This window comes from Leptodactylus fuscus, chromosome 1 (assembly GCF_031893055.1).
Source record: "Leptodactylus fuscus isolate aLepFus1 chromosome 1, aLepFus1.hap2, whole genome shotgun sequence".
Classification (NCBI taxonomy): domain Eukaryota; kingdom Metazoa; phylum Chordata; class Amphibia; order Anura; family Leptodactylidae; genus Leptodactylus; species Leptodactylus fuscus.
The window spans coordinates 241,610,478-241,633,986 of record NC_134265.1 but is presented as its reverse complement, the minus strand read 5'-3'; the positions used below and the strand labels follow the sequence as shown (position 1 = coordinate 241,633,986).

General features: G+C 40.3%; 1 protein-coding gene across 2 annotated transcripts in view; it reads left to right on the top strand.

Annotated features, from left to right (window-relative positions):
* The window catches only part of BTC (betacellulin), a 41,707-nt gene extending 24,650 nt beyond the window's left edge, over window positions 1–17,057 (top strand). For both annotated transcript variants that reach the window (XM_075285355.1, XM_075285349.1), the window contains exons 3-6: window positions 2,308–2,425; window positions 4,229–4,375; window positions 6,987–7,088; window positions 13,711–17,057. In XM_075285355.1, coding sequence (XP_075141456.1) covers window positions 2,308–2,425; window positions 4,229–4,375; window positions 6,987–7,086 — 365 coding nt within the window. In that variant the 3' untranslated portion in view covers window positions 7,087–7,088; window positions 13,711–17,057. The remainder of the gene's footprint in view (window positions 1–2,307; window positions 2,426–4,228; window positions 4,376–6,986; window positions 7,089–13,710) is intronic.
* Window positions 17,058–23,509: the final 6,452 nt, after the last annotated feature.

The window sequence follows — 23,509 nt, the reverse complement described above, 5'->3', positions numbered from 1 at the left end:
CGACTGTTGTGCCCACAGTGTACATACGGAGCCAGTACCAGATGGTCCTCTACATTGTGTGTAGTCCGGCTGTACTGTTTCTCCGCGTCCATATAAATGAATGGTTGCTGAGCTGTAATAGTGTGGCTTCCAACTGCAATATGCTTAGAACAGCTTATCGCTGTGGAAGGCCAAATGTCAGGTCATTAAAGGGTTATTCCATTATTGGCAAATTGCTGTTAAGCTGGAAATAACTTCTCCACATCCATACCCCTATGGCCCTGACTGGCGTATTTACCTAGTTCTACAGTATATTCTTTGTTCCTATATCATTACGTGAATAGAGACATGTGCCCATCTGGGGTGTAGAAAATCTGGGAGAGAACCTCAGCAGTGTTTATAATTGACATATCTGTGCAGAATGTTGATCTACAAATATTAATGTTGTTCTTATCTTGACCTAACTTAGCTTTTCATTGCAGCGAATCTACACTTTCCAGATTTACCCCTGTCATATGTACCCATGTAAATATTTTGTTACAACTGGTTGAATATATTTTTCTGTTACAAAAATACTCTTATAGTGTATACTATGTACATGTAAAAGAACACAATGTATGCCAAATGATTTAGTGATTGATGTCTTGAACTGAAGAGAATTTAAGGGGGATATACCAAGGGAAAGGAAGCTAGTAGTATAGTGATGTGTGCTATTCCATGACTCACATGCCTGACTCCATCCACAACTAACATCATTAGCATAACTGTCATTGAACTGCCCAGGAATTGTTTTCTCTAGGTCATGACCGAAATGGGAGTGAGAAATACATATAAATATAGGGAAATTGGTGGCATTTCCATAGGTATAATGGACATGCTGCAATTTCCAAAAACATTGCACGTACTTTTCTGGAAGGCGTGAATGGGAGTCGCTAGAATCTCATCCACTTTTCTGTGACTGTAAAACTCAGCGTTTTTTTTTCCGCTGCTTAATGGCACGTGGGACTCCAGCCATAAGGCCAAGGCCACGTGTAGTGGACTGCAGCAAAAAAGCGCTGCGGGAAAAAACGTGACGGCAACGCATTGCAGTTTTTCCTGCAGAGTTTTTCACAGAAAGTCCTCAGAGGTTTCCCCTGTGGTCTTTCCGTTTCAATTATACCTATAGGGAAGCTGTCAGCGTTTCTGTAGGTATAATTGACACACTGCAAATTCCAAAACCGTGACAGTTTTGGAAATCACAGTGTGTTCGCAGCGCATGGTTTTTTTGCAAGGTGTGGATGGGATTACAGATATAACATAAAGTTGTTCTTTGTATATTCTCTTTACATCTACTTTGGAATGTTGTTTGTAACTTATATGTTATATGTTCCTAGCACTTCTTTGAGATTCTTTATGATTTAGACTAATATATAAGGGCGTTGGGCTGATTTATCATGCCTTGGATGCCAGTTTTCTCACAAGTGCCTGTTTTTTTGTGACTTTTCCTGTTTTGTGCTTCTTGCCACTCAATAAATTAGGCAGAGCGGAATGGTGATGAAGGTGGGCCAGGGCAGGGACACCCCAGCCCATCAAATTTATTAGAATTTATACTAGAAAACTGGCGCACGTTATGACAGAAACTTATAACTGACTGGCACATGGGATCTCCTGTGATGTCTCTTAAGAATTCTAGCACATGTTGTGCCACCACACTCAAGCGCTGCACTTAATAAAACAGTCCATTCTTTCTTACATTTGTACAACTGTTCCTTTTCAAAAGCTCTTTGTGAAGAGGAAGGTAGAAATTTCACGTTAACTTCCTTAAAGGGCCATTCTTGTCATGTTTTCAGTATCAGTTTAATGGATCTGTATAACTGATGCAAGAAAAGAGATGCTGAAAATCGATAGCCACCATTTGCATAATCAGGGTTTTATACAAAAAGGAAAAAAAAGGATATATATTTTTTGCAGAATACAAATCTGTTTTATATCACGTTTTTGTGCTGAAAAAAAATAGAACCATTTTTAGCACCCATTTTTTTGCATCAATTAAATGGATTCTCTAAACAGATACTGACAATGTGATATGAATGGTCCTTAACAGTGCCAGGCATAATTTTTGCCTACCACAATGGTCACGTACAGAGCCAACCACAGCTCTTCTCATATAGTGCTGGCTACAGATGCCCCCCGTGCTTCACTTCTAGTTCTTCCTCAGTACTCTTTGTTCCTTCCTAGACACTTGAGTGACAAGTCAGCTGTCAGCAAAAGAAGTGGAATTACCAATAAAGTGATACGTGATAAATTACTTCTGCCTTGACTCTGATACTTGGTCAATCTTACTTGCAGGAATTTCTGAGCCAGCAAAATGGAGAGGTCATTTTTCCCGATGTCCCAAGTCATATAGACATTACTGTGTAAAGGGAAAGTGCCGTTTTGTAACGGTTTTGAAAGAGCCCTCCTGTATGTAAGTAAAGTTCCTCATTATAAAGATTTTACTTTCAAGACATGATTTAAAGAGGCCGGGGAAGGTAAAAAAACAAAAAAACAAAAACGTGTCCAGTCTTGCTGTTCCGCTGTCTTTTCCCTGGAAGTCCTCCCTGCTTGTGATGTCCCGTGTCCCTTTCCTTAAGCTACTGATTGGCCTCATCGTTCACTTGACCACTGAGGCCATTCGGTAGTCTAAGGAAAGTACACAGGATGTAACAGGTAGTGACGTCCCATGTCCTTTGCTGAGGTAGCTGATTGTCTACAGCAGTCATGTGTGACGAGGACTTCAGCCGGAAAAAAAACATGAGCGCAGAAAGACTGCACTGGAGAGTTACGCTGAAGCCCCATGTTGTGGAAATGCAGCTTTTTTTTTTTTTTGTTGCAGATTTTGTTGTGGTTTTTTTGAGCCAAAGTCAGGAGTGGATTGAGCAGAAGGGAGAAGTATAAGAACTTTCTATATATTGCTCATTCCTTTTGTAGCCATTCTTGGCTTTGGCTCAAAAAACCGCAACAAAATCTGCAACAAAAAAAGCTGTGTTCTGCAACGTGGGTCCTTAGCCTAAGTGTGTGTTGTTTTTTTTTTTGTTTTTTGTTTTTTTTTTCACCTTCCCCAGCCTAAAATACAGGGAAAAAAATTATCCTGTACAGCCCCTTATGTTATGTTTTTATTCAGCACAAAGCTTTGTGCATACTGTAAAGGCATATATCGTATTAGGCTTATAATCACATAAAACAAAATGTTACAGATTTGTGTTTGTGCCATTGTCAGTTCCATATCTACCTCTGGAGACCGATCAGTATTCTGATAAAAATGTGGCATTGTATTGATGGAAATAATGAATGCACTAATAATAAGCAAGTGACTGCCGTTCTTTGTGGCTAATGTTAATATATTTAATACTATCTGTAGGGCAGAATATTGTATCTTTGGGTATATAACCTGTATCTACTAAATAAAGAATGAAGCAGTGTACAGAAAAAGAAAAAAACCCGGGATGTGAAGGGAGCGCCACCGAACAGAGTCCACATCCCGTTTTTTTTTCTTTTTCTATACATTGATCTTCACCACCCACGGGTGGTTGTCCGGGTAGGTGCTGACTCTGCATTAATCCTTTTTCAATCCAAACCACTGAGGCGCTGGGTACTTTTCTTTTTTGAGAATGAAGCAGGGCCATTTTATTAGATTACGGGGCCGTGTTCAAACCTTTTGTTAGTGGCCCCATCAAACCCCCCAAGGACAAAGGTAGAATTAAAAACACCACCTGCTGCCTGGAATAAAGTTGCAGTACCTGAAATGTGGGACTGTCCTTCTTGATCGGGCTGGCTGAGATGCACCATTGGCCCTATGGTTATAGTGATCCTGGAATACAGGGCACAAGCTGGGATTTAAATACAGAAGGTCGAATATATGTCTGTAGGCAGGGGCATATGGTATAGGGGAGTAGAGGTATCAGCTGCTACCAGGCCCTCAGGGTATCCTAATACCTCTCTACATCATAAGAAGACATCAGTATTATAGGTAGTACATGGTAATTTGGTTCCCCGTTAGGTGTTTTGCATTGGGGCCTAGGAGCTATTACGCCTCTGACTAGATGGTTGATGTCTACATATGCACCTGGAGAAAGTTTGTAGTGAGGAGCCAAGCAAAACTTCTTTGTTGCACATAGCAACATCAACTTCATTTTTCAAAAGCACTATACTAATTCCTATATCTGCCCTTATGTCTGTTTTATTCTAAGTAATTGTTGCCATTTACAGTATATTTTGTTTCCTTTTCTAGATGTGAGCAAGGCTATACCGGGGCAAGATGTGAAAGGCTGGATCTATTTTACTTGAAAGAAGACAGGGGGCAACTTGTTGTCATTGGTCTGATCATTGCAATGGTGGCACTTATTATTGTCATCATTGGTATATGCATTTGCTCCCAGTAAGTTATTCATATTCCAGTACATTATGTTATTGTATGTTTTTGTTTCAATAGGGCACCCTGGGAAATAATATCTTTACAGGGATGTTAAATATGATTAACTGGCAGATAACAAATGTACAGTACAGAGAATGTACAGAATGTATAAGGCTTATGCAAATGGAAACACACCCAAGTACAGTTTCTTGTTTGCAACCTAATGATTAAAACATGAAGCAAATCTGTCACATTGGTCTTGCTTTTACTGTCTGTGGAGAATCTATATAGTAGGGCCAGAGGAACTGAGCAAATGGATAATAGGAACTTCACTGGGCATTTCTACGCAATGTTTATCAACTATCTATACTGTATGTGCATACACAGGGAGGACTGTCATTTACTAACTGCACTCCAAAAAGCCACAGTGATCAGATTTCAGCTAGGAAATAAAAGATATACTGAATCTGTATGCTATATATCAACTTGTTTGGCACTTCTTGCTTTTCTGCATGGTGCGTATACAGTAGGGCAGAATGTTCACCTCCACAGGTTTTCTTTAAAGCATACTCCTAGGGGTTGTCCAGGATACATTTTTATGAAAAAAAATTAGACTGGGGGAGGTGAAAAAAAAAAAAACATATTAACCTGCCCCGGTGCCTACTGGCGCAGTCCTGCTGCTCCAATGTTTTCTTCCTGTGGAAGTCTCCATCGCATGTGACCTGCCTGTGATGTCACCACGTATTTTTCTAAGGCCAATCAGTGGCTTAAGGAAAGGGAAACGGGATGCCACAGCCAGCGAGGACGTGTAAGAAGGTATTGAAGCAGCAGAACCGCATCACACTGGGAGGTATCGGGGACAGGTGAGTGTGTTTTTTGTTTTTGTTTTTGGGTTTTTTTTCCATCTTCTCTGGCCTAATTTAAAAAAAAAAAAAGATTTATCTGGACAACCTCTTTTAACATTTCAAAAAACTTTGCATCAATTGGTGTGCTTAATGTGTGCCTGTGAAGAACAATATTACAGTATTTACAATAACAATATTTCTAGCAGTTATGATATACTGTATGTTCTGCAGTTTTAATTTAATTTTCAGTTGTCTCAGATCAGGTGGGTAGGGACTAGCTTCTATGATGTCTCCCAAATGTTACATACACTGAGTAGAGGATAATCTGGTCCATAACGGTCTCTCACTCTGTAGCATTAGCAGAATCCTGAAAGGCATCATACAGTAGAGAAGTACTAACCTGTATTGGTATCAGTACAGCACTTGGAATGAGAAAAGACCTTTCTATTCACCTCCAGCATCCTCTGTTTGTGTGGGTCTAATCTCTACCTTGGCCTCTGTTCACATCTCTGCTTTCCACAGTCTTCTATTGTAAGATGCAGCCCCTCCTGCTGTAGCAATATCCGGGGCATAACCACTGGGGTAGCAGCGGTTGTGGCTGCCACAGGGCCCGGGACAATCGCGGCGCAAACCGTCAAAATCGCGGCGCAAACGTCCCATAAATGCGGCACATTGTGTGCCACGTTTACTCCGTGTGAACGAGCCCTAAAAGGACCCATGTGGGGTTATTTCATTTAATTTGAAACTGCCAGATGAAAAGGTCGGACTTGCAGAACTTTTTTGTTCAGCGATTTTTTTTTTTTTTTTTTTTTTTTTTTTTTTTTACATACACTGCAACACTGTCCCTGGAGGAGACTCCAATACAAATGTGAATGTAGTCTGAGTGATTATATTTAGTGATTGACAGCCTTTCCTGCATGAATGTGTTTGCAAAGAAAGCTGCCATTCAAGTAGGATCAAAGAGGGTTATCCACTTTTTACACCTGGGACCACTGCAGAGCAGCTGTTCCAGGACAGTTAGGTTCCCATTAATGTCTACATGCCAGGAGTCGCACTGATCACTCACTGTACAAACTGTTGCATTGGCTTTAGGCACTGCTCCATTGAAGCCTATGGGACAGTGCTGCAATAACTAAAGCTGCAAATCGTACAGAAAGAAAGCAACAAGTCTCCTGGCATGTAAAGATTAATGGGAGCCGTGCTGTCCTGGGAAATCTGATTTGTGAGGTCCTGGCTGTCACACCCTTGCAGATCTACTATCCTAAGGATAAGCCATCAATATTACAAAGTGAATAATCCTTTTAAATGAAATGAAATACAAGTACTATTTTATGGCATACTGTATATCAATCTACTCTGCTCCTTTAGGACTGCTTGCACCATACAACAGGACAGGTTCGTTTTAATAGTCGGAATTAAAGTCACCAGACAGTCTGTGCCTCCAGGCCCTGAGATGTACGGTTGTGCTTATAGGTGTGGAGGATTACTCATATATTTCATAAATGATAAACCGATTACAAACTCTGCCTGGGGTACTCTATGTGAACTTATGAGCACAACTGTAAGTCCAGTACTGAGTACCCTACAGGTTATCTAAAAACATGTAGTATTTAGTAATACTTTTATTGCTACACTTTAGCATCTCATACCTGGATAACACTGCTGCTTATTACTACTGTGCTAGCGATGTCTCTGTATTTTACTATGGATCTCTAAAATGTGATGTCATGTATTTTGATGAAAATGATTCATTTTGGTTGCAGCTTTAAAATAATATATCCGTTTAACAGTCACTACAGAAAAGCACGCAAAAGAAAGATGAAAGGAAAAGAAATGGAAAGCCTCAGTAATGATCCCACAGGAAAAATGGAAGAAACACATTTTGCCTAAAGGTAAATGGACATCTCCTAAATGTTTGATTTTATAATGCTGTATGTGCTGTAAACTCTGTGGGGGTTATTTGTCATCTACCCCTTTTTGGCCATACTTTTTGCAGGTGCAAATAGTTTTAATGTAGTGTTTATATATAATGTCAGAGCACCTCCTTGTTAAATGTTGTGAGCGTGTTAATTTAGATGTCTTTTTTGGCCATGTGCATGTTGTCCCTTTTTTGTTCAAAAAGGCGCATTTGCTAAAAAAAAAAAATGCACAATTGCCCCTTTTTAATGCATTCTAACCTGACAGGCTCTTTTATGGTGCCCATAGACTGAACTTGCTTCTTTTTTTGCCTCTTTTTGAAAAAGGCGCATGTCAAATGCCTCCTTTTATGGCCAAAACAAGCAAAAGTGGTGAGAGCAGCATAACATCTGGGAAAAAAGGATCAAATGCTTCATAAATAAAGTATAAGACAGAAAAAGACCCCCCAAAAGCGCAAATTACACCAAAAAAAGGCACGAGTAATTTAATAAATGTGCCCCATTCAGCTCACTGCTCCGTCACTTATTGACTTGCATAGCAAATCTTCCAATGTATTGCTTAAAGGGATTAAAAACCAATTCCATCCCACGATCAACCTGACGCTCAATCACTCCTTTTCGGAAATAAACTTCCTAGACACAGTCATCAAGATACAGGACAACAAAATTGAGACTTAACTGTATCGGAAGCCGATTGACCGACCAACCTACCTAGGATGGGATAGCTTTCATCCTAAACACATAAAGAACTCTATTGTATACAGCCAGGCCATCAGGTACCATCGCATATGTTCAAACCCTGCAGATAGAGACGAACACCTTGGAGGCCTCAGAAACACATTCTTGAGGCAGGGTTACCATCCAAGAACAATTGACAACCAAATCACCAGGGCCACCAGGATACCAAGATCGGAGTTATTAAGATACAATACCAAAAAGGAAAACAATCGGGTGCCCCTGGTTGTCACATATAACCCCCACCTGGAGACGCTGAGAGGTATCACACGCAAATTACATCCACTACTACAAAAAGACCACCGTCTAACATACATATTTCCAAATCCCCCTCTCCTGTGTTACAGACAGCCACCAAACCTCAGGAATATGGTTGTCAGTAGCTCACTATCACCCCCAACTAACACAGGAACATTCCCATGCGGTCAGCAACGTTGCAAAACCTGCCCGCACATACTAACGACTGACAGGATAAAGATACCGAACTCGAACAAGGAATATAGAATCCCAGATAGGTACTCCTGCAGCACATCCAATGTAGTGTATTTAATAATGTGCACCAAATGCTCCACTAATAACCTGTATGTTGGAGAGACCGGACAGCAACTTAGAATGCGGATGAATTCACATCGCCATACAATTAAAGAACAAAGAACTGACCATCCTGTGTCTAAGCATTTCTGCAGGGGGGATCACAATATAACCAATCACATGAAAATTTTAGTTTTGAGAGGGAATTTCAGATCAAAGAGAGAACGACGCATTCATGAATGCAAATTCATGGCCCTGCTTCAGACACTGGAGTGTGGATTGAATGTGTCACAGGGCTTCCTGTCTCTTTACCGGAACGTGTGAACTGATAAGGAACTGGAAGAGTTTACATTGTCTCTACCAATTACTAACAATTCCCCCCCTCCCCCCCTCCTCCTGGAATTCTAACACCCCATGTGCCTTCTCTCTGTGTGTATATATATATATATATATATATATATATATACAGTCCTATGAAAAAGTTTGGGCACCCCTATTAATTTTAATCATTTTTAGTTCTAAATATTTTGGTGTTTGCAACAGCCATTTCAGTTTGATATATCTAATAACTGATGGACACAGTAATATTTCAGGATTGAAATGAGGTTTATTGTACTAACAGAAAATGCGCAATATGCATTAAACCAAAATTTGACCGGTGCAAAAATATGGGCACCTCAACAGAAAAGTGACATTAATATTTAGTACATCCTCCTTTTGCAAAGATAACATCCTCTAGTCGCTTCCTGTAGCTTTTAATCAGTTCCTGGATCCTGGATGAAGGGATTTTGGACCATTTCTTTCTACAAAACAATTCAAGTTCAGTTAAGTTTGATGGTCGCCGAACATGGACAGCCCGCTCTCAAATGATCTGAAAACAAAGATTGTTCAACATAGTTGTTCAGGGGAAGGATACAAAACGTTGTCTCAGAGATTTAACCTGTCAGTTTCCACTGTGAGGAACATAGTAAGGAGATGGAAGACCACAGGGACAGTTCTTGTTAAGCCCAGAAGTGGCAGGCCAAGAAAAATATCAGAAAGGCAGAGAAGAAGAATGGTGAGGACAGTCAAGGACAATCCACAGACCACCTCCAAAGAGCTGCAGCATCATCTTGCTGCAGATGGTGTCACTGTGCATCGGTCAACTATACAGCGCACTTTGCACAAATAGAAGCTGTATGGGAGAGTGATGAGAAAGAAGCCATTTCTGCAAGCACACCACAAACCGAGTCGCCTGAGGTATGCAAAAGCACATTTGGAGAAGCCAACTTCATTTTGGAAACAAAGATTGAGTTGTTTGGTTATAAAAAAAAAAAAAAAAGGCGTTATGCATGGCGTCCAAAAAGAAACAGCATTCCAAGAAAAACACTTGCTACCCACTGTAAAATTTGGTGGAGGTTCCATCATGCTTTGGGGCTGTGTGGCCAATGCCGGCACCGGGAATCTTGTTAAAGTTGAGGGTCGCATGGATTCCACTCAGTATCAGCAGATTCTTGAGAATAATGTTCAAGAATCAGTGACGAAGTTGAAGTTACGCCGGGGATGGATATTTCAGCAAGACAATGATCCAAAACTCCGCTCCAAATCAACTCAGGCATTCATGCAGAGGAACAATTACAATGTTCTGGAATGGCCATCCCAGTCCCCAGACCTGAATATCATTGAACATCTGTGGGATGATTTGAAGCGGGCTGTCCATGCTCGGCGACCATCTAACTTAACTGAACTTGAATTGTTTGTCCAAAATACCTTTATCCAGGATCCAGGAACTGATTAAAAGCTACAGGAAGCGACTAGAGGATGTTATCTTTGCAAAAGGAGGATCTACTAAATATTAATGTCACTTTTCTGTTGAGGTGCCCATACTTTTGCACCGGTCAAATTTTGGTTTAATGCATATTGCACATTTTCTGTTAGTACAATAAACCTCATTTCAATCCTGAAATATTACTGTGCCCATCAGTTATTAGATATATCAAACTGAAATGGCTGTTGCAAATACCAAAATATTTAGAACTAAAAATGATTAAGATTAATAGGGGTGCCCAAACTTCTTCATAGGACTGTGTATATGTGTGTATATGTATATGTATATATATATATATATATATATATATATATATATATATATATATACATCCTTCAGATATGTTTTAAATTTACTTTGATAAAGGACCCTAGAGGTCCGAAACGTCAGTAATTTGTCATCATTATGAGTTAGCCATTAAAAAGGTATCAACTACTGAAGACTATCAAGTTTTTTTGTTTCTTTATATTTCCAACCCACTGGCTAACACGGTACAAGAACTAACATTTTCCTTATACTTAAAGGGATTAAGAAAAGGGACATTATTTCCAGTGGCGTAACTAAAGTCTTGTGGGCCTCGGTGCAAAGTTTTGTTCAGGGCACCCTACCCCTTGCTAGAACGAATTCATGATAGTGAAGGTAATGGGTGCTGCAGCAATATCTCAGATACTTGAAAAGGATATAGCTTTAGTATCTACAGCTGCAATTATCAAGAAAACGATGAGTAAGCAGTGCTGTTCCCAGCATATAAACAATACTGGGACAGTATAATATGCTCCACAGTTGCCCCCACACAGTATTATATGCTCCAGAGTGGCCCCCACATAGCATTATATGCTCTGTAGTTGCCCCCACACAGTATTATATGCTCTGCATTGTGGCCCCCACACAGTATTTTATGCTCCACAGTGGCTCTCATACATTATTATATGTTCACAGTGGCCCCCATACAGTATTATATGCTCTGCAGTGGATCCCATACAGTACTATATGCTCCATGTGGCCCCCCCCCACACAGTATTATATGCTCCGCAGTAGCCCCCACATAGTACTATATGCTCCCAAAAGCCCCCCATCCCCAGAGACGATGCTATTATTATACTCTGGGGTCGCCTCAGAGCACATAGTATAATAAGTAGAGGTCAAGGGAAAATGATTAAAAATAACAAACACTTATACTCACCTTATCTCACCTCTCCTGGGCATCTTTGTCTGTCCGTGTGTCTTTTGCATCTTCCTTGGTCCTCTTCTGTGTGGCAACTGAGGTTACATGTCCCAAACGTCACTGCTGGCATCATTACGCTGGCCAGAAGAACAGTGGAGATAATGCTGAGCCCAGAAGAGGTGAGTATAAGTATTTTTTAGTTTTAGTCACCTCCCCTGAGCTGGCATCTATTGGAAAGAGGCCTGGTGAGGCACCTTTACATTAACAATAGGTATAACAGGCTTGCTCCAACCACTATGATGGTGGTCCGGGGCCCCGGCCATTTCAGGCTGGCAGCAGGTCTCGTAACCTACGGGTCCGGTTGTAGTCGCACCCCCTGTGACCACGATTGTTACACCACTAATTATTTCCTTGAAGCAGCCATGATCAATCCAGCATGTTTATTGGCAGGTGCTGGTTTTATTGCATTTTATTAGCCACAAGTTGCATATAGATCTTTGTGGTTACAAAAATGTGACAAAAACTTACTCTTGTGAAAACACGCATGTCTAAGTGCTTCCTTTATATTTCCCATTCCTTTTTGAGGCTGGGGCCTGAAAAAAACCGCAACATTTTACAGAGAATCTCATCCCCATTTTGTGATAAAATATGTCCAGCGGAAATGCTGGGATTTCCAAAACCGTCAGGGATTTTGGTGATGCACTGCCACTGCAGTTTTTCCTGCAGCACTTTTTTGCTTCACGTACGTCCTTAGCCTAAGTCACACTTAACTTTGGCTCAAAAAGAACACAGCAAAATCTGCAACAAAAACACTGCATTTCTGCAACGTGGGACTTTAGGTTAAGTCCACACATAGCGAGCCACAGCAAAAAAAAGCAGTGGTTTTCACAAAAGTCTTTCTGCTTTCATTATACCTAGAGGGTAGATATATTATACCTATAGGGTAGGCATTTCTGTAGGTATAATTGACGTGCTGTAATTTCCAAACAGTTTTGGAAAATCGCAGCGTTTCTGCAATGTGTGGATGGGAATCTTGAGACTGGGTTTACAGCTGGCAGTTGCGTGCCATGGGACTGATTACCATTAAAGCAAAGCTGAACAGTTTGGCTAAGGCGCCATGGGACGACCTGCAGCTATAAAGCGCTGCAGGAAAAACCACGGCAGGAATGAATCAATGTTCTTCCCGCAGCGCTTTGAACTGAAAGTTTGCAGAATTTTCCTCTGCGGACTTTCTGTTACAATTATATCTACGGGGAAGCCACCGCCGGATTTGGAAATCGCAGTGTTGCCTGCACTGCGCTTATTACCGCAAAGTGGGCATGGGATTCGGAAGAATCCCATCCACTTTTCAGTTACTGTAAAACGCCGCGATTTTTCCAGTGGAGCCCCGCCCTTCAACTCAACTTTCCTAATCTTGTTTATAACATCTTTCACCTGTTAGGGAGCGTTCACACTACAGTCAGTGTCCGACAGCTAGTGTCCACTGCTAATGTCTGTTTAAAATCTTGCACGGACATTAGCAACGGACACTAGCTGTGTCCGTGACATTTTGCATTTATTTAAATGGAGATCGGGTGCGTTTTTACAGTCCGTGCCTGTCCTTAAATGTCCATTCCCAAAGATGTCCGACTTTTCAAGCGGACAGCAAAACCCGACCTGTAGGTTTTGCTGTCCGCTTGAAAAGTCGGACATCTTTGGGAATGGACAGTTAAGGACAGGCACAGACAGTAAAAGAACGCACCCGATCTCCATTTAAATAAATGCAAAATGTCACGGACACAGCTAGTGTCCGCTGCTAATGTCCACACAAGATTTTGAACAGACATTAGCAGTGGACACTAGCTGTCGGGCACTGACTGTAGTGTGAAAGCCCCCTTAAAAAACAAAATCACAAAACGGTGGTACTTCAGGGTAAATATGTGATTTGGTTGCGAGGGACATTATTGCTACATGTGAACCAATCCTGCATATTGGAACGGCATTTATCAAGCCACTTGTGACTATTTTCATAGAATTCTGCCTATTTTAACTTTTATGTTGTATGTGCAAGATTTATCAGATGATTGCACCTATTTTTAAGGCTTTTACATAAGGTTTGTCACTTTGTCTGGGAAGATGAGCATGGTTTATCTTTAGTAACATTTTACATTGCATTTATGAAATGCCACTTTTTCAAAAAAGCAAAAAAAGTACAAAAACTGAATACAAGTACATGACTAGTATATAAAACTCAACAGATCTGAAAGCATTGGAATTACAAATTCAGTTAGGTGCATTTTCACAAAATTGATGAAGCAATTTAGACTTTTTAGTACTTTAGACCCAACGTCTTGATAACTAATATTGCTGTGTTCTTACAGGTTACAATGAAGCTACAGTACCTGCAGGCAGGTTTCATGCTGCTGTTACCTAAAAGAATAAGCTGCACCATTGGGTAATGATGAAGAAAAGTGAAGGCCATGTTGAATGTATTTGGACTACAGCACAAATTTTCTATACCATTTTATACCAGTACCTTCTGCAGTCTTTTGATGCAGTATTAGCAAACCCACACATTTGTGAGATTAATGTTGTGTACAGATAATATTTTGGCAAGTATTCCTACTATAACATGGATTAGGGTATTACCTAATTCATATAATTTATCTTCACATGGAAGCAAGAAAGCTATCGGAGAATGACAATGAGAATGTGTATATAGAAAATATAATTTCTTGACTTGCAGTTACATTATGACCAATATGTTATTTGTATGTGAGTAGTAATATGGAAGTTATGCACAAGCTATGTACAGTATATGTTGCTGTTGTACGTGTTGAGTAAAGGCTGACTAGACTGTAAAACCGGAGTAGAAGAAGACAAAGAAGACAGACGATTAGTTAACGTTGTGTATGGTCGGTAAGATCTAAGGATCTATCTATTGCAAATATTGTATATATGCTGCACATGTATTTTATCATCTAATAGCTGTTTTAATGTTACACACCTACTTGTAATATTTAGAATGACTGAGCGAAAACTCAAGCAAGTACTATACATTTTCTTACCAAAAGAACTCATTTCTATTAAGGCTCTATAGACCTAAGAATAAGGTCAGTGGGACCAGACACATATCTTAAGTGTATAGAGGCCTACAGATCACTGCAAAGTGGATGGGATTCGGGTTAATCCCATCCCCACGTTGCAGAAAATAATCCGCTGCGATTTCAAAAACTGGTTTGATTGTCACTTTGGTCAAATCCTTATTACAGTCCAATTAAGAGTATTACTGCTAATAGAAATATATATTAGGAAGTTACTAAACATACAATTTTCTTCTAGTTTGTGGCAATAGAGCTGAATTGTATGCAGAATTTCATAATGAAGTACATTACAAGGCACACAATAGCGCAGGCTTTAGGATTATGTCCATTTTATGCCTCCTTAGTTATTGCTGCTTCATTTTTACTTATTTACTGCCATAATGCAATACTAGAGGGAAGGTGTCACAAAACAACATGAAATCATATTCACGCCTAGATTTTAATTGATACTACTTTATTTTATTTCTATTTATTTATGTATAGTAGACGTAATAATATTCAGTACATTTACTAGTCAGTATATTGTAGAGTATAAAGGGCAGTATAATAACCATTTATTCATATAGCAGATTTGTGCTGCAGTTTTTCTTTATTCAGCACAAGCTTTAGAGAAAAAAGCTTTTCACTTTACCATAGTGTGTGTGTACACAAATATTGTGCGTAGGCTGTCAGCTATTTTTATACGGTGTGGTCACTAGTTATGGAATGTTGTCTCGGTGAATAAAGATTACTGGATCTGATGGACTATACTGGCCTGACAACGATCCATGAATCCCTAACCCATACAAGAGAGCGTTTGTATATTCTTCTATAACTGATCAATAGCACCTATTAAAGGGCTTGTCCAAGTATTGATATTGTAATCATTCTACATAGCTTCTCTGCCACTTTGGTTATGATGCTGTCGGATCTCCTGCCAGTCTTAATTTATTATCGTGCCAGTGGCCAGCTGCAATGGTGACCTGTCCCGTGTCCCCCGTGTCTTTATTATGTTAGACTAAGCCTATTGAAGGATGCTATAAGTTTAAGCTGGTGGTCATGTTTAAAGGTCCTATTTAACCCCTGGGAACCCTCGAAGTTTCAAAAATATGTTAATTCTTAAAAAACAAATGCACTGAGACCCTCACCACTCCCAAATAATGAAATAACTTTATTCCTCTATTTTAACTAAAGCGGTTAGCTCTCTATGTGCTCACCTGTCTATGTACAGTTTGTAGACTGCAGTGGATCTTGTTTTTACCCTATATAAAGAAACCTAGGCAGCACTTTCTGTCCCTTTCAGTTCCAGCAGCTTGGTACATCAGCCCCCTCTAGCGCCTTTGGGCCTACACTACGGTTATCCTAAAGGGGGCACAAATCCCTTTCACTGTCTGAACTACAGACCAGTTTCATTCCTAAACATTGGCTCAGAAGGTTTTGCTATAAACCTTGCCTCCCTTCTCGCCTTTCACCTCCAATCTGTCATCCATAGTTAAAAAAGATCAAAGTCTGAAATGTTGGCACAGAGACATATGAAATGCCAGTCTTGATAAATCATTCTCAAGGTCTTTGTTGCCCAAAATAACCAATCACGGCACCTGTTTCAGAATACAAAATAAGAGCTGCACTGTGGTTGGTTATGAGCAATCCTTGTAGAGAGTTCTATAAGTATCCCTTTGCTTTTATTTCAGTAGGACGCATTACTTTAAAGTGTCCTGTAGATGGTGCTATCAGCTTTTGCCATGTTTCTATGTAATCTACAAGAAAAATAATAGGCATAGGGAACTGGACAATAGTTCTCTTTAGTACACCCAAAATACCATCCTGACCATTATAGTCATAAACACCAACTACATCCCATATACCTATACACCTGCAGCCAGTGCGGGTCATGGTGAAATGCCATAGTACTGATGTACAGGACTAAGCACCAACAATGGACAGCTGTCATGTGGAAAACCAGTGTAAATGCTACGTCTGAACTGTTATTTAGAGCCCTGTTTCTGGAACTCTTTGCTGAATCAGACCAACAATATAATCCACTCTACCCCCAAACATCATTTGTAGTGATAAGACACACAGTAGTAGTAGGACTTACTGTATATCATTTTATGTAAATAACAGACTTGCATGTATATGGACAAAAAAGTATTTAGATATTAATGGACCATATGTTTGAGAAATCTGTCAGATCAGTTACCATAAATTGAGTCTGTCATCAGGAAACTCTGAAACAAACCCCCAGAGTGCAGTGTAAGGGACATTATCCTTAGCACCATCATACATTTACCTAGTCCGATAGATTACCATTATTACCTTGAAACAGCAGTACAATTTAGTGTTCCCTATAATGCACTTAGTGGTTTGATATTGAGTTTCTTAAAGGGTTTTTCCAAGTTATTAGAAACTGAATACAGGAAAATAGTTAAAATAACTAATAAACCTACATTAAGCAATTTGACCGACTGCCATTTCATGGGCTACTCTCTGGTTGTTAGGGTGTAAGTGGGTATTGGTGATGTGACCTCAGTTATACGGTACAAGACTGCTGCAGCCATGTAAACAAATTCTATCCGGGAGAATCAGGGGGCACTCACACGGTGTGAAGTGGCGCTGATATTGGGACGATAACACACGGCAGAATCAGTGCTGACAAAAGACTCCCATTAACTTCAATGTGTTCCACGTGGAAAATGGAACCCATTGCAGTCAATGGGAGTCTTTTTTTTCAGCGCTGATTCTGCCGCAAGTTATACCAGAATCAGCGCCACTTTACACCGTGTGAATGCCCCCTCAGAGAGTAGCACTGGAAGCAAGGGCATAGGAATTAACCATGTGGGACCCATAGCAAAACTTGTAGAGGAGACCCACCCTAACATTACCCCCTTAAGCAGCAAGTTCAGAACCTGAAAACCTTCCCAGAAAGGGATTATGTACAAATGGATTTTACTGTACAGATAATGCACAGTGATGTCACAGTACTGGGATACTGCACACAGTGATGTCATAGTACTGGGATACTGCACACAGTGATGTCATAGTACTGACGTAATGCACACAGTGATGTTTCAGTACCAGGATAATGCTCACAGTGACATCATAACACAGGTTATAATGTACACATAAAAAGACCACTATGTTTACCGTGACATCACAGCGTATAAAGTAATTACAATGATGTCACATGCAGGTATTATGGAGGCCTATTCAGGTTTCTAATAACTTGGAAGGATGTTTTGTACGTTTCTAGGTTTAGCCATATTTTCATGAATAATGGATTTTGTAAGTATTACTATATTTGAAAAACTATTAATGAAATATGTGGAGGTATAACTATCGCTCCTGTAGTTATTGTTGTATCATCATAAAATATTTTTGTAGAAGAAAATAAAATATTTTAATAAATGTTTTATTAATTAAAAGATTGATATTGCATTTACTTTATTTCAAAGATAGTGTTTTAGTCACATATGAATTTACTTGTTATATTGGTAACATAGTGCCACCTGGTGGTATATAGGAAAATACACAATGAAGTATTCACCTCTCAATGTGGGTGTCTGCTGGAGTATGATACAAACAATGTGTAGCTGTATACATCGTGAGGAAACTGTGTATTAGAAGTGGAGTATAATATGCTGCAATATTTACAGAACAATACATCAAGGCAGACATATTATTTTTGATAAACTATCTACATTGAAGCAGGTTTACTAACCTTACCACTATGTTCACATCTGTTCCCATGTGTCCATTGTTCTGTTCTGTCAGGGGATCAGAATATTGGACACATGTACTGCTAAAATAGCGAACACCAAGGTTTCCCAATGGACCCCATTGACTATAATGGAATCCATCATATGTCTGTTCTTTTAAACTGAAACCATCAGAGGAAAAGTCAGACTTGCAATACTTTTTCATCCATTAATTTGTGACGGCCATTGTGACAGAGTCTCTGAATGATGAGTCAGGGCTGATGTAAACTGAGCCATAATATGCCTGAATTTTGGCTTAAGTTGTCCATTTGTTTCTAGACACCTCTGCTTTAGCGGTCCACCTCTCCCCCAACAGACCTGAGCAACAGAGATGCAATGCTAGTGTAAAAATAGTGTAAGAAACTTGCATCTGGTACCCAGCATCAGTCACTGTGTGTAGTAAAAAATAAATAAATAAATATATATATATATATATATATATATATTTATTAGGAATTCATTCTAAACAACACATTGACTAGGAAATGCATCACAAAGATAACAGAAAGCACCCCACTATTGCACTGCCAAAAATACATAAGAACAAAATTCCACCTCCTGGCGCACACATAGTGCCGGAAAGCAATAACTTGATGGAAAAAAATATCTCATATGTTGATAAAATAGCTTTTGTTTAGACTATACAGTAGCATCAAATATAAAGTTGGCCTTCAGACAGAATAATATCCCACTTTGACCTATTGAATGTTCACCAGTTATGGTGGTGGTAAGAACATTTTGTTTACCTGTCTTGTGCTAATAGTAATAGTGTAATGCTATAAGAGACCACTAATGGCCTTAGTCTTGCTAAGAAAGGCCCTTCATTTTCTCAACCAATGGAAGTGCAAACAGGCCCTAGAGTCCAGCTAACTTTGGGTTCATGCTAGTGTTCGGCACTCCGTTCTGTGGTTTTTGCCTTCTGCATGCAGAAGATGGAAACCTGTCAGAACGGAGGCCGGGCGCAGATGTAAACGAGCCCTAAGACAAGCAGCAAATATAGGTGTTGTGCCTGAGCAAAACTACATGGTGAAGAGGTCCCACTGGGAAAAGGGCACACCAAAAAGGACCTTCTTTCCATTTTTATTTGCAATTCCCAAAACAGCTTGACACTACCTGTCCAAAAGACTAAGCCACAGTGAAATGCAGAGTTAGCTGTACAATTGGACTATGAGACTGGGGTTCTATAAAATTAGCCTTATAGATTCTGCCCCTAATGAGCCCCTCATCAAGTACATGAGGGGCAAACCGCGTTGAAGAGAAATGAATAGGAGTTTGAATTGGGAAACACATGTTAGGGAACTTTTGATTCTATATAATCAGTATTGCTCTTTTGGTGGATGCCTGTATGTATAGTTATCAGTTGAGGCATGAATTTTTCAGTGCTCCTTGTTTATTGTGAAATTAGACAATTTTATATTAACACTGTGTGTCATTCTGTATATGGGTTTATGCTAACCCTGCAGCTAACCCCTTTCATAAGGTCGCATCATACAGTTGGCGTACCCATATCAGATTCCTTTTATTAGGGGCCTACCTTTATGTTCATGATAGTATATACCTATTAATTTGTTAAACATCAAGTAACTAGGCTTAAGTTTTAGTTTCAGTACTTATTACACACTCCTTCAATGAATTCTCTTCCCACATTTAACTTGAAATATGGCAAAATACATTTGATAATGGCAGCTGGTGATGACTATACTTATGGAAATGTACATCAAACAATAACTTGACATAAAAATGTTTTAAAACAATCATTTATTCTTTTAAAAGTGCTAAGTGTAAATGCGTCTTTAGTCCACAAGTGCATCTATTCTAGGACTCCAGTTCCAGTTTTGTCATGTAACCAAGGTCCTGATGTACAAAATCTGCCTTAGACTCTGCTAACCACAATGGTTAGGTAGCTTGTTTGGCTTGCCATCCTTGATCTGTCAGTTGCCTGCAGTATATTTGGTAATAGCTTAAAGTGACAATTCCATTACATCATGTTAACAGAAGAAATGAAAAAGTAACTAAACTTGTTAAATAATTGTAACAGCTCGCGTTGTTGTGCTCTCCTAGCAAACGCAGCTTCCAGTTTGCCTCTGGTTCACACTATGCAGTTTCTGATTCTCCATTATTATATCTATTTATTTGCTCTGATTTTAGCCCAATCATCAGTTTGCCCTGTTTTTGTCCTTGTTCACACTTAATGGTTTTATGCATGTATATCCTGTTTCTGTGGTGCTCACACTATAGTTCTGGTTTTCTGGTCAGCTGCTACCAAACTGAAACCAACTCTGAAGTAGCGGCCTGGTGCACTCCCCACAACATATACCAGGTCCACGTATGGGGCTTAAAGGGGTGCACCAAACTAAACTGCTTTAGTAGCACATCACTTTTAATAATGTTTGAATGGTAGAACTGAATTTCAATGAATCACAGACCGTCAAAAAGGGATCACCCACAACTAATTGACATCACAGTACAAGTACCTGGAAGAAAGCAACATAAAACATAAGCTTTATTTAATTTAAGATAAAAAGTGGTCTATAACAGCTCACTACTAATACTAAAGCTGTGGACAGGTAGCCCTTAGGAGACTAATGTGATACCTAAAGTGACCAACGCACTCCTACCTCCACAACTAAAATCCATAACACCAATAGGCCACAGGGCTGTTGAGGATCCCAAGCAACGCTACACAGTCAGCCGTGCAGCTACTGGAATCTATATTAATCCCACCGCCCATACAAAACACATTGATACTCTGCCACCTCTGCAATAGCGGATACTAATGATGGCAAGAATTACAGAAAGGCCAATGACATAAATACTGCTCTGCGCGTTTCGCCTAGGTTAAGGATAATCGGTAGAGATGAGCGAGTACTGTTCGGATCAGCCGATCCGAACAGCACGCTCCATAGAAATGAATGGATGCACCTGGTACTTCCGCTTTGACGGCGGCTGGCCGCTTAACCCCCCGCGTGCCGGCTACGTCCATTCATTTCTATGCGAGCGTGCTGTTCGGATCGGCTGATCCGAACAGTACTCGCTCATCTCTAATAATCAGGAACAAATATTATGGTGTCAAAAGAACAATAAATGAAAAACGCAGTTCCCAAGGCTCTAGTGGTGAGCCCCGATACTAGTATAAGAGCTGACTTTAACTCTCCGGATATGATCCTTCAACCAGTTTTCAGTCCAATTCCAAACTATATTTTTCAATTCAAAATACCTGATTTTACCCATTAGATATCTATGAGGGGAGGTGTCAGATGCCTTTGCAGAATCCAGGAATACTATATCCATATCCTCCCCCTGTTCAGACTTCTGCTCACCCCATAAAAGCAAATCAAGTCAATCTGACAACTTCTGTCTTTAGTAACACCATGCCATCTGTCACTTATAGTATTGCGTATAGTCGCATACTCCTGTATATAGTTGCTTAAGTACCCCTCAAACAGTTCCCCCATAATGGTTAAACTACCTGGGGAAGACCTAGAGCCTTTTTGAAAATAGGCACCACATTAGTCTTGTGCCAGTCACTAGAGACTCCCTAATAATTAACAGAGATGAGCGAACACTGTTCGGAACAGCCGTTCCGAACAGCACGCTCACAGCACGCTCCCATAGAAATGAATGGAAGCGGCCGGCACGCGGGGAGGTTAAGCGGTGCTTCCATTCATTTCTATGGGAGCGTGCTGTTCGGATCGGCTGATCGGAACAGTGTTCGCTCATCTCTAATAATTAAGAATAGGGGGTACAGCAATGATTGGGCTGAGTTGTTTAAGTACTCATGGGTATAATCCATCTGGACCTGGAGCCTTACTAATGTTTAATTTGTTTAGCTTGGCCTGGACCATATCTATGTTTCACCGGCATTGGCGACACCTAAATCAACTCCCCCTTGTTCTTCCGGTATACAGAGCAATAAAGAACCCATTTAGTAGCTCTGCTCTTCCTTAACCCCTGATGACTTATTCTCCATTACAATTATTTAAAGGTCATACCAACATTTTTTAAATGCCTATATTTTTATTGTCCATCACCCTTTTAATCGTAGCGGTAAGCTGTGTGTGGTGAGGGGAGGAGGGGGGTTAAATTAAGATGTTTGTACATGTTCCCTGTAGGTATACAGTTTGCTATATACTTGCTCAATGTAGATATAAATGTCTCCCACTTAACCTCTGTATCACTATTTGACAATAGCAGTCTATATCCTGAAGTGGCCTTTTTAAAATTAAAGGATTTTGCCCTCCCAACTTTTGTTTGTATTTCACAATTTAGGTAATATCTAGAGATGAGCGAACACTAAAATGTTCGAGGTTCGAAATTCGATTCGAACAGCCGCTCAATGTTCGTGTGTTCGAATGGGTTTCGAACCCCATTATAGTCTATGGGGAACAGATACTCGTTAAGGGGGAAACCCAAATCCGTGTCTGGAGGGTCACCAAGTCCACTATGACACCCCAGGAAATGATGCCAACACCTCAGGAATGACACTGGGACAGCAGGGGAAGCATGTCTGGGGGCATCTAACACACCAAAGACCCTCTATTACCCCAACATCACTGCCTAACAACTACACACTTTCCACATTCAAAAAAACCTCTATCAAAGTGGGAAAATACCTGGAAACCTTCTTTACTCCCCAAATGGATGGACACAAACCCCAATTTAAGCTCAACAAACAGTAACAACCACCCCTTTAAATCACGTTCCCCATGACAACCACAAATGGAATAGGCAATGGGAATTCCAAAAGCCCTCACCCTTAACTGTCATTTTGAGTGTGTGTGTGTGTGTGTGTGTGTGTGTGATGTGGTAAGACCTTCCAAAATTCACTTTTCTAGCCCTTAACATGAGCCCTTCCAAACAAAGTTACATGACCTTAAGCTGAGCTACCAGCAGAGATTGAGGCCCTTGGCATGAGTAGAGCCTTGCACCAGCAGTGTTTTTGGCACTTAGGGTGAGTTGAGCCTTGTACCAGCGTGTGTCCCTTAACATCAGGCGGGCCCTAAGTTCTGCGCTTTGCACAAAAGTTCCACATTAACTAGGCTGAATGGTACAAAGATTAGTAGGCCCGAGAACCAGGAACAGGTCTTGCAATGGCTGTCGGATAACGCTTAAAGCACATTGTCCACCAGCCAGTCAGCCTCTACCTCCTTACCCAACAGTCTTGTCCTCCTTCCACCCAAAATTCCCAATCTTCCCAGAACAATAACCCCAACTGTCCCTGCTCCCCAGAGCTGTTCTCCCTTCCTTTGACTGTACCGCAACCTGCCCCTCCATTTCGCGATTCCACGGACCTAACAGACGAGTATCTGTGTCCAGATGCTCAAACACTAGAGTCTCCTCCA